This window comes from Salmo salar, chromosome ssa27 (genome assembly GCF_905237065.1).
Source record: "Salmo salar chromosome ssa27, Ssal_v3.1, whole genome shotgun sequence".
NCBI classification, from domain to species: domain Eukaryota; kingdom Metazoa; phylum Chordata; class Actinopteri; order Salmoniformes; family Salmonidae; genus Salmo; species Salmo salar.
The window spans coordinates 28,604,240-28,623,958 of NC_059468.1; the positions used below are offsets into that span (position 1 = coordinate 28,604,240).

At 46.0% G+C, this 19,719-nt stretch overlaps 1 protein-coding gene across 3 annotated transcripts in view; it reads left to right on the forward strand.

The window, feature by feature from the left end:
* The first annotated feature begins 327 nt into the window (after positions 1–327).
* The window catches only part of LOC106588860 (cyclic AMP-responsive element-binding protein 5), a 31,164-nt gene continuing 11,772 nt past the window's right edge, over positions 328–19,719 (forward strand). For all 3 annotated transcript variants that reach the window (XM_014178349.2, XM_014178348.1, XM_014178350.2), the window contains exons 1-6: positions 328–413; positions 13,004–13,070; positions 13,247–13,337; positions 15,233–15,342; positions 17,195–17,379; positions 19,550–19,679. In XM_014178349.2, the coding sequence (XP_014033824.1) occupies positions 13,017–13,070; positions 13,247–13,337; positions 15,233–15,342; positions 17,195–17,379; positions 19,550–19,679 (570 nt within the window). In that variant the 5' untranslated portion in view covers positions 328–413; positions 13,004–13,016. The remainder of the gene's footprint in view (positions 414–13,003; positions 13,071–13,246; positions 13,338–15,232; positions 15,343–17,194; positions 17,380–19,549; positions 19,680–19,719) is intronic.

A 19,719-nucleotide genomic window follows, 5' to 3' on the forward strand; every position in this document is an offset into this window, starting at 1 on the left:
GTCCTGTACGGCTCTGCGCAAAGGCTAGTGACAGATAGACCTCCCTTCCCATCTTCCTCCCCCTTCTCCCCCGATCTCCTTCCCAGTTCCCTCGATGCCTCTGTCCCCAAGGCCTGTCTGGCGTACCGTCGCGTCCCGCGCACCCAATCCCAGGCAGACAGACAGCTGTTGAAGGCGGTGGAGGTTTGAGCGAGATGCCAGCCTACTGTTGCCTATAATACGCATTCCGAGCCCGGGTAGTAGTTAACCACGCCCCCTCCGAAGGGACCGCAATGATTTAGAAGTTCAGGAATCCCACGTGACGTCACCCTAGGGGTGATGTAATGCTTCTGTAAATAGAATGTATTGTAATCCTGCTTCAGTCCAACGTGGTTCCTCTCAACTCAGTGCCGCTTGTCCGCTCCACTTGTTAGGTAAGTTTATCACAACGAACTTTCTATAGCCCACAACTGTTCGGCTGTATTCAAAATCATTTTTAGACTGGAAAGATTTCAGTATTTGGTAGATTTTGCGATACATTTTTTATTTTGCTTTCTTAAAGTTTGGTGTGTGCAGTGCTGGTCCCGCTTTGGTTCATCAACGAGCTGCATGTCTATTTGGGGGGGGGGGGGGTGACCGCAATCCCCAACGGTGTCGGCTTGTTTATGAGGGGCTCGGGTTGATCCATTTAACGCGGGTCATGTTCTTCACATTAGACTGAAGGCTATCAGATGTTCTGTACGTGAAGTAGCAGTTTATCCGTAGGTGATCTGGGTTCATTTAGGACTTGGTACAGACTACAGAAAAAGGGAAGTTGGAAGTTGATTGTTTCGAAAACAACTGCTGAAGTTTTTGCGCACGACAAGCATTTTGTGAAATCAAACTGACAGGTGAATTCAGAGTGTGTGTGTGTGTGTGTGTGTGTGTGTGTGTGTGTTTCCATATGATGCCGAGTGATTTGTTAAACGTTATTGTCTTTTGCGTTAGTGCAATCATTGTTTAGCCCTAAAACATGACACATCATACTATAGCCCATGTTTGAGTTTGTAATACAATTTCAGTAGCCTAGTAACCTAGTCAAAACTAGTATTCAGATTCATATTTCATGGTTGTAGTGATGAAGATTGTGGGGGTGATAATGATGATGATGATGATGATGAATGGGGTGGTTGATTTCTTTTTAACAGTGACACACACATGTGCACACACACACACACACACACACACACACACACACACACACACACACACACACACACACACACACACACACACACACCTATGAAGTCACCTCCGCACATGTGGAGCAGGGCGGAATATGGTGACTGCTTCAGAGCAGGTTTCAGCCTGCCCTGCGCTGTTCCTCAGCACACTCCTTCCCTCCGTCTCTGTGGCCTAACTCTGACAGCGCTCTCCATGCACCCCACAAGGCAGCTATTCCCTACATAGTGTACTACCTTTGATCAAAACCCTGGTCAAAAGCAGTGCACTTAGGGAATAGGGTGTGTGTGTCCACAACACTCCCTCCCTCGATCTCCCTCCGCCCTCCCTCTCTCTACCACAACCTATTTCTCTCTCTTTCTTTCCTTCTCTCTCTCTGTCTGTGCTCTAATCCTGCTGTGCCTGTCTTCACTTTTTTATGTTCCCTCCTATGTCAGTCACTCACCTTTTATATCTTTACACCTCCTCCTCTCTCTCTGTCAGTCACTCACCTTTTATATCTCTACCCCTCCTCCTCTCTCTCTGTCAGTCACTCACCTTTTATATCTCTACCCCTCCTCCTCTCTCTCTGTCAGTCACTCACCTTTTATATCTCTACCCCTCCTCTCTCTCTGTCAGTCACTCACCTTTTATATCTCTACCCCTCCTCCTCTCTCTCTGTCAGTCACTCACCTTTTATATCTCTACCCCTCCTCCTCTCTCTCTGTCAGTCACTCACCTTTTATATCTCTACCCCTCCTCTCCTCTCTGTCAGTCACTCACCTTTTATATCTCTACCCCTCCTCCTCTCTCTCTGTCAGTCACTCACCTTTTATATCTCTACCCCTCCTCCTCTCTCTCTGTCACTCATCTTTTATATCTCTACCCCTCCTCCTCTCTCTCTGTCAGTCACTCACCTTTTATATCTCTACCCCTCCTCCTCTCTTTGTCAGTCACTCATCTTTTATATCTCTACCCCTCCTCCTCTCTTTGTCAGTCACTCATCTTTTATATCTCTACCCCTCCTCCTCTCTCTCTGTCAGTCATTCACCTTTTACACTGAGTGTACAAAACATTAAGAACACCATCCTTATATTGAATTGAGCCTCAATTCGTCGGGGCATGGACTCACAAGGTGTCAAGCGTTCCACAGGGATGCTGGCCCATGTTGACTCCAATTTGTCCCACAGTTGTGTCAAGGTGGCTGGATGTCCTTTGGTTGGTGGACCATTCTTGATACACACAGGAAACTGTTGAACGTGAAAACCCAGGTGTGTTGCAGTTCTTACCATACCCTGTTCAGATGCACTTAAATCTTTTTTCTTGCCCATTCACCCTGTGAATGGCACACAACACAATCCATGTCCAATTGTCTCAAGGTTTAAAAATCCTTCTTTACCCTGTCTCCTCCCCTTCATCTACACTAATTGAAGTGAATTTAACAAGTGACATCAAAAAAGTATCATAGCTTTCACCTGGACAGTCTAAATCATGTTCATAATGTTTTATACACTCAGTGTAAATCTCTCTATACCACTCATCCTCTCTCTGTCACTCACCTTTTATATCTCTCAACCCCTCCTAGTGTGAGTGTTCATATATCCCCCTCAACCAAAATGTCACTTGGGCTCCCAGCGGTCTAAAGCACTGCATCTCAGTGCTAGAGGCGTCACTACAGACCCTGGTCGATTCCAGGCTGTATCACAGCGGTCTAAAGCACTGCATCTCAGTGCTAGAGGCATCACTACAGACCCTGGTCGATTCCAGGCTGTATCACAGTGGTCTAAAGCACTGCATCTCAGTGCTAGAGGCGTCACTACAGACCCTGGTCGATTCCAGGCTGTATCACAGCGGTCTAAGGCACTGCATCTCAGTGCTAGAGGCATCACTACAGACCCTGGTCGATTCCAGGCTGTATCACAGCGGTCTAAAGCACTGCATCTCAGTGCTAGAGGCGTCACTACAGACCCTGGTCGATTCCAGGCTGTATCACAGCGGTCTAAGGCACTGTATCTCAGTGCTAGAGGCATCACTACAGACCCTGGTCGATTCCAGGCTGTATCACAGCGGTCTAAGGCACTGCATCTCAGTGCTAGAGGCGTCACTACAGACCCTGGTCGATTCCAGGCTGTATCACAGCGGTCTAAGGCACTGCATCTCAGTGCTAGAGGCATCACTACAGACCCTGGTCGATTCCAGGCTGTATCACAGCGGTCTAAAGCACTGCATCTCAGTGCTAGAGGCGTCACTACAGACCCTGGTCGATTCCAGGCTGTATCACAGCGGTCTAAGGCACTGCATCTCAGTGCTAGAGGCGTCACTACAGACCCTGGTCGATTCCAGGCTGTATCACAACCAGCCGTGATTGGGAGTCCCATAGCGCGACACACAATTGGCCCAGCGTCGTCCGGGTTAAGGTTTGACCAGGGTAGGCCATCATTGTAAATAAGAATTTGTTCTTAACTGACTTGCCTAGTTAAATAAAGGTTAAATAAAAAACAAATAAAATATCCCCACTCTCTCTCAGGCTAAACCTACCTAAGTGAAGTGTGTACTATATACTTTTGGGGCGGCAGCGTAGCCTAGTGGTTAGAGCATTGGACTAGTAACCAAAAGGTTGCAAGATCGAATCCCCGAGCTGACAAGGTACAAATCTGTCGTTCTGCCCCTGAACAAGGCAGTTAATCCACTGTTCCTAGGCCGTCATTGAAAATAAGAATTTGTTCTTAACTGACTTGCCTAGTAAAATAAAGGTAAAAAAGAAGAGAGGAGTCTACAGTAAACAATGTAGTACTGTTAAAGAGAGGAGTCTACAGTAAACAATGTAGTACTGTTAAAGAGAGGAGTCTACAGTAAACAACATAGTATTGTTAAAGAAGAGAGGTGTCTACAGTAAAATAAATATACAAAAGTATGTGGACACCCCTTCAAATTGGTGGATTTGGCTATTTCAAACAATCATTGCTGACAGGTGTATAAATTTGAGCACACAGCCATGCAATCTCTATAGACAAACATTGGCAGTAGAATGGCCTTACTGAAGAGCTCAGTGACTTTTAACGTGGCACCGTCATATGATGCCACCTTTCCAACCAGCAAGTTTGTCAAATATCTGCCCTGCTAGAGCTGCCCCGGTCAACTGTTTGTGCTGTTATTGTGAAGTGGAAACGTCTAGGAGCAACAACGGCTCAGACGTGAAGTGGTAGGCCACACAAGCTCACAGAACGGGACCACCGAGTACTGAAGCGCCTAAATCTCATCTGTCCTCTGTTGCAACACTGCTTATCGAGTACCAAACTGCCTCTGGAACCAACGTCAGCACAATAACTGTTCGTTGGGAGTTTAATGAAATGGGTTTCCATGGCCGAGCAACCGCACACAAGCCTAAGATCACCATGCGCAATGCCAAGCGTCAGCTGGAGTGGTGTAAAGCTCACCGACATTGGACTCTGGAGCAGTGGAAACGTGTTCTCTGGAGTGATGAATCACACTTCACCACGGAAATAGTTGCCTTAGTGACCGCTGTAATGTTGCTGAATGACAAGTATGGTGGCTAACCTCTATGGGCAACCGACAACCGGTGTATTCTGCATCCAAGCTCAGGGCTGGTCATCATGGTCACTGATGGAATCCGCAGTAGGGGAAACAGCGCCACTGTCCGCCCCACAGCCAATGTTATTGTTTTGTTGATGACGCAGAGCTGGGGAGCATCGAGCATCAAGGTGAAAAAAAATTGCAGTGCATATGCTGCTTTTCTATCGCACATGCAATAATGTCTGAGGAAAAAAACAGTGTTTGTTGTTTGCAGTCTTTGTTGTTGTAATATCAGAATCGGATGTGGCAGTTTGACCGTTAAGGACTCCATCTTCAAGGCTAGAGAGACTAAGGTCATAAAGAGCACAAGCTGAAACCATAATTGCCTTGATATAAAGTGACCTTACGAAGATCGTTGTGGATCAAAACATTGTCAATAAAGATGGCAATTGGCAGCACAACGTGTGGGGGCCTTTCTGTTGTCTTTCTAAAGTTGACAGGAGCGGCCTTCTCAGAGGACGCTGCCAGTTAAGAAATAAAACACCTTTGAAGAGTTTACCAACCAACCAACCCAGCTCTCCTCATAAGACCCAGGCATCAGCTCTCCTCATAAGACCCAGGCATCAGCTCTCCTCATAAGACCCAGGCATCAGCTCTCCTCATAAGACCCAGGCATCAGCTCTCCTCATAAGACCCAGGCATCAGCTCTCCTCATAAGACCCAGGCATCAGCTCTCCTCATAAGACCCAGGCATCAGCTCTCCTCATAAGACCCAGGCATCAGCTCTCCTCATAAGACCCAGGCATCAGTTCTCCTCATAAGACCCAGGCATCAGCTCTCCTCATAAGACCCAGGCATCAGCTCTCCTCATAAGACCCAGGCATCAGCTCTCCTCATAAGACCCAGGCATAAGCTCTCCTGAAAATCTGTGTCCTGACTCAGACACACCTCTGTCTGCATCCCAAATGGCACCCTATTACCTATATAGTGCACAACGTTTGACCAGAGCCCTGGGCGGTGGGACGCATTCGACATGGCCATGAGGAATGTCTGGCGTGTCAGAGTTCACTAGATCCTGGTCTCAGTGGAAAATGAAGGGCTTGCACTTCTAATAGTTCATAATTACCCCCATCAACCCCTCCTCCTCCCTCCTCCGTCTTCATTTCACTGCTGTGGTAGGGGTCAGCTTGGGGTTGGCATGAACCCTCTGTCCCTCACTCTCAAATCTCTCACAAGTCTTTCTCAAGTCTCGATGCTTGTGTTGTTCAGAAATGGGACTTCTTCAGTGCTCTCTAACAAAGGGAATGACAGCATAGGCTACAGTCTACTTAAGCTTAAATCACGTCTCAAGTCAAGAGATGTGCTGTTCATATCATTACGATAAGTAGCCTATACTAGAGAAATGTGAATTTTGAAATGCAATAAGTTTGCTAATATTGCCGATTGGCTACAAGCATCAGTCTAGTAGTAGTAGTTGAAAGGATCATTTAAAGAACAGTTGTGCACATTAATGTTATAAACGTATTCTTCTATTTATTATTAATGCATCAATTAAAGCAATTTATCACAATATGAATTTTTGGTTAACACTTGACACCCAGCGTCATAACACGTTAGGACATGGTTGTAACCATGTCATAATGTCATAACAGTAGACATAACTTGTCATAACCTGTCATAATATGGTCATAACACTGTCATGACACACATATTTACACCTGTTGTGACATTTATTGCATTGTTTTATGGCTGGTTATGACATCTAAATAAGTTTCAAAACCCACAAAACCTAACAAACAAGGCAAAACATTCCAAAACTTTACACCATAACCTACCAACAGTATGTTTATGTTATATAACATTTTCTGAAATTGACCATATTAAATTAGCATTGTAATTGCATACACATTGATGTCAGACATGTACCTACCCCAATGCTCTGTTGCGGATGACTGGGATGAATGCAGGAGCAGATTTCAGGAGCAGGACAAGACACCCTCTTTTTGACTGATGACTGACATAATGGCATGTACATAATAGGTTTATCTGGCTTGTATGATTATGATGGTCATAATGCTCCTTGACAGTGTCATAGAGTGTATTTTCTTAGTTTAAGTAAAGTGACACAGGATGGTCATAATGCTCCTTGACAGTGTCATAAAGTGTATTTTCTTAGTTTAAGTAAAGTGACACAGGATGGTCATAATGCTCCTTGACAGTGTCATAGAGTGTATTTTCTACAAGTTATTTAAAATCGGAGGGAAAAAAATGTGACTGTAAAGAATTCATTACAAAAACAACAAAGAAATTAAGAAAACAACTTTCAAACAAAAGGAAACTTCTTGGCAGGAAAAAACACATCTGAATATATATGGGTTTTGACACTCTTATGTATGTGTCATAATCAGCCATAAAATAACACAATACATGTCACAACAGGTGTAAATATATGGGTCATGACAGTGTTATGACCATGTTATGACAAGTTATGTCAGCTGTTATGACATTTTGACATGGTTATGACCATGTCCTAGTGTGTTATGACGCTGGGTGTCAAGTAAAGTGTTAATCATTTTTGTCCGTAACGCCCACCTCTACCTAAGAGCAGGGTCATTCAGGCAGGTCTAGTCGATATATTAACAGCCATTTGTCTGTTTATAAGGCACACTATTGAAGAAAAGTTTCTAATTAAATCAAGCTGGCAGATTATAATGAGGTTTATGGTCATTTTTGCAGTTTGTACAATTCTTTTGCACTATGAAAATGATGCCCTGAATCTTCTCTGTCACATACTGATTGGGAAAAACTTAGGGCCCTACGGTGTGTCACACTCACAGTGACCCTGACTGGATCGTTGTCTTTGAGATAAGGTTCCGTCCCAGCAGTCATTCATCATCAGTGGGTATGGGCCACTACTGCTAGAATTGGATTCATTTCAAGTTGTATTAATCATGTATACTGTATATACTGTATACTCAGTGTTATTGGGATTTGATTATGTCAGATCGCATCTGACTTGATCTTAAACCAAAAGGATGTCCAAATTGTTGCTGACTTTAAGTCACTCTTAAAATGCTGACCATTTGTGTTTGTCTCTCCTCTTGTCTCTCTGACTGTGGGTTTGTCTCTCCTCTTGTCTTTCTGACTGTGGGTTTGTCTCTCCTCTTGTCTTTCTGACTGTGGGTTTGTCTCTCCTCTTGTCTTTCTGACTGTGGGTTTGTCTCTCCTCTTGTCTTTCTGACTGTGGGTTTGTCTCTCCTCTTGTCTTTCTGACTGTGGGTTTGTCTCTCCTCTTGTCTTTCTGACTGTGGGTTTGTCTCTCCTCTTGTCTTTCTGACTGTGGGTTTCTCTCTCTTGTCTTTCTGACTGAGGGTTTGTCTCTCCTCTTGTCTTTCTGACTGTGGGTTTGTCTCTCTTGACTTTCTGACTGTGGGTTTGTCTCTCCTCTTGTCTCTCTGACTGTGGGTTTGTCTCTCTCTTGTCTTTCTGACTGTGGGTTTGTCTCTCCTCTTGTCTCTCTGACTGTGGGTTTGTCTCTCCTCTTGTCTTTCTGACTGAGGGTTTGTCTCTCCTCTTGACTTTCTGACTGTGGGTTTGTCTCTCCTCTTGTCTTTCTGACTGAGGGTTTGTCTCTCTTGACTTTCTGACTGTGGGTTTGTCTCTCCTCTCGTCTTTCTGACTGTGGGTTTGTCTCTCCTCTTGACTTTCTGACTGTGGGTTTGTCTCTCCTCTTGTCTCTCTGACTGTGGGTTTGTCTCTCCTCTTGTCTTTCTGACTGAGGGTTTGTCTCTCCTCTTGTCTTTCTGACTGTGGGTTTGTCTCTCCTCTTGACTTTCTGACTGTGGGTTTGTCTCTCCTCTTGTCTCTCTGACTGTGGGTTTGTCTCTCCTCTTGTCTTTCTGACTGAGGGTTTGTCTCTCCTCTTGTCTTTCTGACTGTGGGTTTGTCTCTCCTCTTGTCTCTCTGACTGTGGGTTTGTCTCTCCTCTTGACTTTCTGACTGTGGGTTTGTCTCTCCTCTTGTCTCTCTGACTGTGGGTTTGTCTCTCCTCTTGTCTTTCTGACTGTGGGTTTGTCTCTCCTCTTGTCTTTCTGACTGTGGGTTTCTCTCTCTTGACTTTCTGACTGTGGGTTTGTCTCTCCTCTTGTCTCTCTGACTGTGGGTTTGTCTCTCCTCTTGTCTTTCTGACTGTGGGTTTGTCTCTCCTCTTGTCTTTCTGACTGTGGGTTTCTCTCTCTTGACTTTCTGACTGTGGGTTTGTCTCTCCTCTTGTCTCTCTGACTGTGGGTTTGTCTCTCCTCTTGTCTTTCTGACTGTGGGTTTGTCTCTCCTCTTGTCTTTCTGACTGTGGGTTTGTCTCTCCTCTTGTCTTTCTGACTGTGGGTTTCTCTCTATTGACTTTCTGACTGTGGGTTTGTCTCTCCTCTTGTCTTTCTGACTGTGGGTTTGTCTCTCTTGACTTGCTGACTGTGGGTTTGTCTCTCCTCTTGTCTCTCTGACTGTGGGTTTGTCTCTCCTCTTGTCTCTCTGACTGTGGGTTTGTCTCTCCTCTTGACTTTCTGACTGTGGGTTTGTCTCTCCTCTTGTCTCTCTGACTGTGGGTTTGTCTCTCCTCTTGTCTTTCTGACTGTGGGTTTGTCTCTCCTCTTGTCTCTCTGACTGTGGGTTTGTCTCTCCTCTTGTCTTTCTGACTGTGGGTTTGTCTCTCCTCTTGACTTTCTGACTGTGGGTTTGTCTCTCCTCTTGTCTTTCTGACTGTGGGTTTGTCTCTCCTCTTGTCTTTCTGACTGTAGGTTTGTCTCTCCTCTTGTCTCTCTGACTGTGGGTTTGTCTCTCTTGTCTTTCTGACTGTGGGTTTCTCTCTCTTGACTTTCTGACTGTGGGTTTGTCTCTCCTCTCGTCTTTCTGATTGTGGGTTTGTCTCTCTTGACTTTCTGACTGAGGGTTTGTCTCTCCTCTTGTCTCTCTGACTGTGGGTTTGTCTCTCCTCTTGTCTTTCTGACTGAGGGTTTGTCTCTCCTCTTGACTTTCTGACTGTGGGTTTGTCTCTCCTCTTGTCTTTCTGACTGTGGGTTTCTCTCTCTTGACTTTCGGACTGTGGGTTTGTCTCTCCTCTCGTCTTTCTGACTGTGGGTTTGTCTCTCCTCTTGACTTTCTGACTGTGGGTTTGTCTCTCCTCTTGTCTCTCTGACTGTGGGTTTGTCTCTCCTCTTGTCTTTCTGACTGAGGGTTTGTCTCTCCTGTTGTCTTTCTGACTGTGGGTTTGTCTCTCCTCTTGTCTCTCTGACTGTGGGTTTGTCTCTCCTCTTGTCTCTCTGACTGTGTGTTTGTCTCTCCTCTTGACTTTCTGACTGTGGGTTTGTCTCTCCTCTTGTCTCTCTGACTGTGGGTTTGTCTCTCCTCTTGTCTTTCTGACTGTGGGTTTGTCTCTCCTCTTGTCTTTCTGACTGTGGGTTTCTCTCTCTTGACTTTCTGACTGTGGGTTTGTCTCTCTGACTGTGGGTTTGTCTCTCCTCTTGTCTTTCTGACTGTAGGTTTGTCTCTCCTCTTGTCGCTCTGACTGTGGGTTTGTCTCTCCTCTTGACTTTCTGACTGTGGGTTTGTCTCTCCTCTTGTCTCTCTGACTGTGGGTTTGCCTCTCCTCTTGTCTTTCTGACTGTGGGTTTGTCTCTCCTCTTGTCTCTCTGACTGTAGGTTTGTCTCTCCTCTTGTCTTTCTGACTGTGGGTTTGTCTCTCCTCTTGTCTTTCTGACTGTGGGTTTGTCTCTCTTGTCTTTCTGACTGTGGGTTTCTCTCTCCTCTTGTCTCTCTGACTGTGGGTTTGTCTCTCCTCTTGTCTCTCTGACTGTGGGTTTGTCTCTCCTCTTGTCTTTCTGACTGTGGGTTTGTCTCTCTTCTTGTCTTTCTGACTGTGGGTTTGTCTCTCTTGTCTTTCTGACTGTGGGTTTCTCTCTCCTCTTGTCTCTCTGACTGTGGGTTTGTCTCTCCTCTTGTCTCTCTGACTGTGGGTTTGTCTCTCTTGACTTTCTGACTGTGGGTTTGTCTCTCCTCTTGTCTTTCTGACTGTGGGTTTGTCTCTCTTGTCTTTCTGACTGTGGGTTTCTCTCTCTTGACTTTCTGACTGTGGGTTTGTCTCTCCTCTTGTCTCTCTGACTGTGGGTTTGTCTCTCCTCTTGTCTTTCTGACTGTGGGTATGTCTCTCCTCTTGTCTTTCTGACTGTGGGTTTCTCTCTCTTGACTTTCTGACTGTGGGTTTGTCTCTCCTCTTGTCTCTCTGACTGTGGGTTTGTCTCTCCTCTTGTCTTTCTGACTGTAGGTTTGTCTCTCCTCTTGTCGCTCTGACTGTGGGTTTGTCTCTCCTCTTGACTTTCTGACTGTGGGTTTGTCTCTCCTCTTGTCTTTCTGACTGTGGGTTTGTCTCTCCTCTTGTCTCTCTGACTGTAGGTTTGTCTCTCCTCTTGTCTTTCTGACTGTGGGTTTGTCTCTCCTCTTGTCTTTCTGACTGTGGGTTTGTCTCTCTTGACTTTCTGACTGTGGGTTTGTCTCTCCTCTTGACTTTCTGACTGTGGGTTTGTCTCTCCTCTTGACTTTCAGACTGTGGGTTTGTCTCTCCTCTTGTCTTTCTGACTGTGGGTTTGTCTCTCTTCTTGTCTTTCTGACTGTGGGTTTGTCTCTCCTCTTGACTTTCTGACTGTGGGTTTGTCTCTCCTCTTGTCTTTCTGACTGTGGGTTTGTCTCTCTTCCTGTCTCTCTGACTGTGGGTTTGTCTCTCTTGTCTTTCTGATTGTGGGTTTGTCTCTCTTGACTTGCTGACTGTGGGTTTGTCTCTCCTCTTGTCTTTCTGACTGTGGGTTTGTCTCTCCTCTTGTCGCTCTGACTGTGGGTTTGTCTCTCCTCTTGACTTTCTGACTGTGGGTTTGTCTCTCCTCTTGTCTTTCTGACTGTGGGTTTGTCTCTCCTCTTGTCTCTCTGACTGTAGGTTTGTCTCTCCTCTTGTCTTTCTGACTGTGGGTTTGTCTCTCCTCTTGTCTTTCTGACTGTGGGTTTGTCTCTCTTGACTTTCTGACTGTGGGTTTGTCTCTCCTCTTGACTTTCTGACTGTGGGTTTGTCTCTCCTCTTGACTTTCTGACTGTGGGTTTGTCTCTCCTCTTGTCTTTCTGACTGTGGGTTTGTCTCTCTTCTTGTCTTTCTGACTGTGGGTTTGTCTCTCCTCTTGACTTTCTGACTGTGGGTTTGTCTCTCCTCTTGTCTTTCTGACTGTGGGTTTGTCTCTCTTCTTGTCTCTCTGACTGTGGGTTTGTCTCTCTTGTCTTTCTGATTGTGGGTTTGTCTCTCTTGACTTGCTGACTGTGGGTTTGTCTCTCCTCTTGTCTTTCTGACTGTGGGTTTGTCTCTCCTCTTGTCTTTCTGACTGTGGGTTTGTCTCTCCTCTTGTCTTTCTGATTGTGGGTTTGTCTCTCTTCTTGTCTTTCTGACTGTGGGTTTGTCTCTCTTGTCTCTCTGACTGTGGGTTTGTCTCTCTTGACTTGCTGACTGTGGGTTTGTCTCTCCTCTTGTCTCTCTGACTGTGGGTTTGTCTCTCCTCTTGTCTCTCTGACTGTGGGTTTGTCTCTCCTCTTGTCTTTCTGACTGTGGGTTTGTCTCTCCTCTTGACTTTCTGACTGTGGGTTTGTCTCTCCTCTTGTCTTTCTGACTGTGGGTTTGTCTCTCCTCTTGTCTTTCTGACTGTGGGTTTGTCTCTCTTGTCTTTCTGACTGTGGGTTTGTCTCTCCTATTGTATCTCTGACTGTGGGTTTGTCTCTCCTCTTGTCTTTCTGACTGTGGGTTTGTCTCTCTTGTCTTTCTGACTGTGGGTTTGTCTCTCCTCTTGTCTTTCTGACTGTGGGTTTGTCTCTCCTCTTGTCTCTCTGACTGTGGGTTTGTCTCTCCTCTTGTCTCTCTGATTGTGGGTATGTCTCTCCTCTTGTCTTTCTGACTGTGGGTTTGTCTCTCTTGTCTTTCTGACTGTGGGTTTGTCTCTCCTCTTGTCTCTCTGATTGTGGGTATGTCTCTCCTCTTGTCTTTCTGATTGTGGGTTTGTCTCTCTTGTCTTTCTGACTGTGGGTTTGTCTCTCTTGTCTTTCTGACTGTGGGTTTGTCTCTCCTCTTGTCTCTCTGACTGTGGGTTTGTCTCTCCTCTTGTCTCTCTGATTGTGCGTATGTCTCTCCTCTTGTCTCTCTGATTGTGGGTATGTCTCTCCTCTTGTCTCTCTGACTGTGGGTTTCTCTCTCTTGTCTTTCTGACTGTAGGTTTGTAATAAAGATGAATGATGAACAGGACCGGCCCTATAGGTGCAGCGCTCCTGGCTGCTCGCAGGTGTGTGTGTGGACCTCTAGTAAACAATCTCCTCACTGCATGATGATTTGATATCTAATATCTTATTTTATCATAAGTCAGATTTGATACATCTATGCCACTTAAGTCATTCCATAAATCATTTTTTTTTTGTGAGCATGCTAAGTTGACCTCTCTCTCTCTTCGCCCCCATACAGCGTTTCCAAACAGAAGACCACCTGATGATCCACAGACACAAGCATGAGATGACCCTCAAGTTCTCCTCCACCAAGGCTGATCCTCTTGCAGGTGAGAATAACATGTATAGATGTAGACAGCATAGAGAGGACATTAGTTTTGTAATGATGATTATTTCTATTCTGTTTCCAGTCAAGGATAACCTCCACTGCCATAGATTGTCCCTCTTTTTCCTTTTCTGTTTCACCCTGACTATTTCGTTCTATCTTTCTCTGTTCCCCTGTTTCACCCGGACCCTTATTAACTTATTACCCAGAGTTCTTTATTTATGTTTCACTAATGTTCTCAGTCTGTCAGGATTTTTTAGTGTAGAGTTTGTGTGTCTGACTGGTATGACAATATTTCTCGTCCCTTCCGATCGGTAGAATACAAATGTCCTTCTAAGTCTTATCCCTCCCCCTCTCCTCTCTCCTCCCTCCCTCCCCCTTCACCTCTCTGACCGACTGTCTGTCACTCAAGCGTAGTGTTGTCTGGTTCAGGCATGTGTGCCTGTGTGTCCGTGTGTGTGGGTATGCGTGTGTGTGTGAGCATGTGTATGCATGTTCGTGTGTGTGTGTGTGTGTGTGTGTGTGTGTGTGTGTGTGTGTGTGTGTGTGTGTGTGTGTGTGTGTGTGTGTGTGTGTGTGTGTACATGCTTGCATGCGCGTGTGACCTCTTCTGTGGTTGATGATAAAATGATGACGTAGAGAACAGTACAGTATACTGATGACTTGTATTGCTAACCAGTAGTGGTAAGATACAGTACAGTATACTGATGACTTGTATTGCTAACCAGTAGTGGTAAGATACAGTACAGTATACTGATGACTTGTATTGCTAACCAGTAGTGGTAAGATACAGTACAGTATACTGATGACTTGTATTGCTAACCAGTAGTGGTAAGATACAGTACAGTATACTGATGACTTGTATTGCTAACCAGTAGTGGTAAGATACAGTACAGTATACTGATGACTTGTATTGCTAACCAGTAGTGGTAAGATACAGTACAGTATACTGATGACTTGTATTGCTAACCAGTAGTGGTAAGATACTATCGTATTTGCAGCACATACAGAGACGAGAACAGTCAGTCCACAGCAGACTAGAGCACTGGTGGCCAAGGCTCAGCCTCAGACAAAAACACACTCTCAATCATGCAGGCCAGACGAAGACCCTGTCTGTCTGTTACCGTGGCAACGGCTGTCTGTTTCTCTGGGCTTAAACATCTCTGTAGACCTTTGACCCACACCAGCCAGGTTCTATCCTGCAGGGGCCTGTAGACACTCAGCCCTCCTGGAGGAAATGTCCTGTCAAAACAAAGGAGTGCCGAGCTTGTGACTCTTGATTCCTGACCTCGCGACCTTTCAACCCTGATAGTTTAGAATATAGGTGAGAGAATCAGTCTCTGTCTGATCTTATCTTGGTTACTGTGGTGATTGCTCTGGGGTGAAGTTTCCCCTAAGTACAGATATAGGATCAGCTTCCCCGCCCCCAATCCTAACCTTAGCCATTAGTGAGGAAGACACAAAACTGACCCAAGATCAGTGGCTAGGGGCAACATCACCCTACAGCATCGTGATCTGCTCCTGAGCCTGTGGCTGGGAAGGCTGTCATGGTGGTGTAGGGAAGGATACACAAAGCAGGTTGAACATAGTTCCAGTGATGTTGAAACCATGCCAGCTGTAAGCTGCCTGAGGTGCTGGTTTAGATCTGTCTCTGCCACAACCAAAACCTCTCTGTGTACTTCCATATGCCTAGTGGTTAAGAGCATTGGGCCAGAATCCCTGGACCAACTAGGTGAAAAATCTGTTGATGTACCCTTGAGCAAGGCACTCAACCCTAATTTGCTCCTGTAAGTCACTCGGGATAAATGACTACAATGTAAATGTAACAATATCATGGTTGTTATGATATCTGTTTGATGCTTAACGTCTGTCTGCTCTCTCTGTGCTATGTGTGATCAGACCAGACCCCAACGCCGACCCGTTTCCTGCGTAACTGTGAGGAGGTGGGCCTCTTCAATGAGATCGAACAGGAGTTCCGCCAGGCACAGGAGGAGCAGAACAATAAACAGGTTACACACGAAAAAAACTACATTTCCCATGAAATCTCAGACATATAGAGCAAGCGGATGAGACTTGAACATATGCTAGCTGGAACTAGGAAACTCCAAAATGTCAGACTTTCTGATTCGTTGAACGAGGCACGTGTATAACTACAACCAGTTAAATGTTTCCGACTAGCATAGACATTGCTTCATTTTATCTGTCCAATTATGGCATTTGTGAGAGCACGGCCAGTGCCATTGAAGGCCATCTCCACTTCTACTACTTCTATGAGTTGGCAAACAAACTGAAATGGTGCACTCTGCCGCCTAGAGTGTGTTGTTTGAACTGGTATAAAGCCAAGGTTGGTGATATACCTGCAGTAATGGAATATTTGCATTTTAGTCATTTAGCAGACGCTCTTATCCAGAGCGACTTACAGTAGTGAATGCATACATTTCATTTCATGCATTTTGTATTTTTACTGGCCCCCCGTGGGAATCGAACCCACAACCCTGGAGTTGCACACACCATGCTCTACCAACTGAGCCACAGGGAAGACTATTTGCTCAAGAGTATAATTCATTGGCTCCTGGTGACCTGGATGGAATTATGTGATCCTTCCTTAACCCATAGGAAGTTCCACCCATTTGACTACTTCAAAATGGTGAAAGTCCTCAATGGCACTGCCCATGCTAAAACAGGCTTTTTGGGCAATAGAGTTTTCTATCTCTATGGACTTGAACTAACAAAACTGTAATTTATCATGACAGTAATTACTGTACTAGCACATTAAACAAACACCGTATCCAGAGAACATACTGATAGCCTTGCATGCTAGATTTCAAATCAAATCACATTTATTTTCAAAAGCCCTTTTTACATCAGCAATTGTCACAATGTGCTCTACAGATACCCAGAAAGAGCCAGCTAGGTTTCGAGGCTGTTGTATGAAACTAGCAAATGGAACAGACCACCAAATAGGAGACCGTCACCAGGGTCAGTGGTGGAAAAAGTACTCAACTGTCCTACTTGAGTAAAAGTCTTAATACTTAAGTATCAAAAGAAAATGTAATTGATAAAATATACTTAAGTATCAAAAGTAAAAGTATAAATCATTTTAAATTCCTAATATTAAGCAAACCAGACGACACCGTTTTCTTGTTTTTTAAATGTACGGATAGCCAGGGGTACTCTCCAACACTCAGACATAATTTACAAAAGAAGCATGTGTGTTTAGTGAGTCCGCCAGATCAGAGGCAGTAGGGATGTTCTCTTGATAAGTGAGTGAATTGGACCATTTTCCTGTCCTGCTAATCATTTGAAATGTAACGAGTACTTTTGGGTGCCAGGGAAAATGTATGTAGTAAAAAGTACATTATTTTCTTTAGGAATGTAGTGGAGTAAAAGTAAATGTGGTCAAAAATATAAAAATAGTGAAGTAAAGTACAGATACCCCCCAAAACTACTTAAGTAGTACTTAAAAGTATTTTTACTTAAGTACTTTACACCACTGCCAGGTTGGCAGGTATTTTGACTGACGGGGAAGTATTGAGTGACTGGTGAGTGAGAGTCAGACAGACAGACATCCAGGCAGGTTTAGATAACTGACCTGCGGCAGGTAAGAAACACCAGGTGATCACGTTCTTATTGGCAGGGTAAGCAGCTAGACAGACTGACACATGACGGACACACACACACGCGCGCACACACACACATTCACGCACACAGACACTTTGCCGCAGACCCACAACACACACTCACACACACACACACAATGCCACACACTCCAAGATGTAAAATTGGTATGTAGAAGTGTGTATTCATTCAAACAACAACAGAATGCATATTAAAACAAGTCTTCTCTTCCTTGTCTCTCAGACTCAGAGTCTCCCTCAGAATGGATCATCATGTGTGAACCAACCCCAGTCACACTCCCAACACCAACCACAGTCCCATGGTGGTATGAGGGGTCTAAGCTGCAGTATGGCTGGACAGCAAGCACTGCCCTCTGCCCAGTCCAACTCAGTCATCACCCAGGCCCACTCCATGCTCACACACTCAGGGTAAGCACACAGAGACAAAGATTCAGACACACACACACACACATCTTGTCAACATGCTACTGTCCTCTACCTCTACCTTTCACCCCTCTCTCTCACCTTTCTCTCTCCCTCCCTCCCTGTACCTCTCACCCCTCCCCCTCTGCTGTCCTAACCATAACTCATTCTGTCTGTAGCAGGCTGTCATTCCCCAGACAGTCTCATTTATTAGGCCTTAATGAATTAGAGAGAGAGCGAGAGAGAGGGGGGATGGGGAGATGGGGGAGAGGGAAAACAATTGAAGCGAGAGAGAGAGAGAGAGAGAGAGAGAGAGAGAGAGGCAGGGAGGGAGGGAGGGAGGGAGGGAGGGAGGGAGGGAGAGAGAGAGAGAGCGCGAGAGAGAGATGGGAGGGAGGGAGGGGCTACTGGCTATTAAAATACACCATTGGTCCCATTCAACCCCCATCCCCCTATCTATCACTCTGTCTTTCCCTTTGCATCTCTTTCTTTCTCTCCATCTCTCCCCATATTTCCTCACCCGTCATCTCTCCCTCGGCCGTTGACACAAACCAATCATCTGGTCCCAAGCTCTAGCCCGGGCCCAACCCCGACCAACTCCAGTCCCTGCTTCAGCCCCGGCCCAACCCCGACCAACTCCAGCCCCTGCTTCAGCCCCGGCCCAACCCCGACCAACTCCAGTCCCTGCTTCAGCCCCGGCCCAACCCCGACCAACTCCAGTCCCTGCTTCAGCCCCGGCCCAACCCCGACCAACTCCAGCCCCTGCTTCAGCCCCGGCCCAACCCCGACCAACTCCAGCCCCTGCTTCAGCCCCGGCCCAACCCGACCAACTCCAGCCCCTGCTTCAGTCCGGGCCCAGGGCAGTGTGGTGGTGTGGGTTACATGGCTGTGGTTATCACACTGCAGCGCATGGAGATTAGGCATGGCTCTGTCTTTCCTCTCAACTCCAGACATCTGGCCCTGCTTTGTGAAACCTGTCACAGATACAGCTACTAACCTAGAGCTAGGTAGCTACGTGAATCTCTGGTGTGTGAGGCAGCGAGTTGAGCTATCTAGTCAGTCCATGTGCTGGAAAGATGGTGTGTTATGGATACCTTCTAACATACCTTTATGAGCCCTTACATTCGCTCTCTGGCCAATCGGTGATGTTCATTGATTGATTCAGAATGTATGTTTCAGAACTTCAAGACACTGCTGCTAGAGGTCTATTCTCAGTCCCTAATGGCACCCTATTCCTTAAACCAGGGCCCATAGAGCTCTGGTCAAAAGTAGTGCACTATATAGGGAATAGGGTTCCATTTGGGACACAAACCTAGAGTTTCAGAAGTAACAGAAGTTCTTCAGAAGAGTTAGAGTGGGCTTAGCTACAGCAGAGCACACCACAGCATAGTACAGTTGAGTAGTACAGTCCAGTTGATTACAACATAGTACTGCCTATTAGAGTACATTGACTAGGGAAGGGAAGTGACCATATCACATGGCCAGTTAAAGTCAGACAACGTCTTGCTCTGTAGCCCAGGCCGAGCTAGCAATGAGGTGATCCGTGTTGGATTCTGGGGATCTGACTGTTTCTCCCTGTGTTTACCACTGGTTTCTACGACAACCCCATCTCCGAGTGTCTGGCTGTTGGCCCGGGCGGACTGTTATGGTTACGTTAGGAGGCGTTGTTTTGGTTCGGGTTCTTTCTTTTCTTTTTGCACGTTTATTTCGCTGCTTGCTACAGAGTCAGTGGTGACATCACCAGGGATGACCTCAGCGCAGCGAGGGAGGACCACGCAGTCTGATTGGCTGAGGGCCAAATGCATTACATCATCACATCGCACCCCAGCCCCTTCTGTGGCGCATGTCTCTCCCTCTGCTCAATCTATTACTTTCCCCCTCTACTTTCCATCTTTCTGTCTCTGTCTCACTCTCACTCTATCCCTCTATCACTTTAATTGAACCTCCTCTCTTTCTATGGCTTTATCTCACCGTACTTTCCATCCATTTCTCAGCTACATCAAACTTTCTCCCTTTACATCTCAATCGCTTTCTTCTGTCTCCTTCATCCTCTCCACTCTACCACTGTCCCATGTTTCTCTCTCTTTTCTCTGTCCCTGATCTGAGACCAGTGTAGAGGCTGGTTACTGAGGTTCTCTGACGTCTGACTATTTCTTTCTCCCACTGATGATCTCAGACCTGTCCCTGGGCCCCTCTCCTCCCTACTGCACCTGAGGAACAACAGACAGAGACAGCCCCTGGCCGCCTCCATGCCTGGCCCCCTGCCAGACCCAGCCATGCAGGGAGCATCTGCCCAGCACATGTCTGTAAGTACATACAACGTTACTTACACTGGCCTTCTTTAAT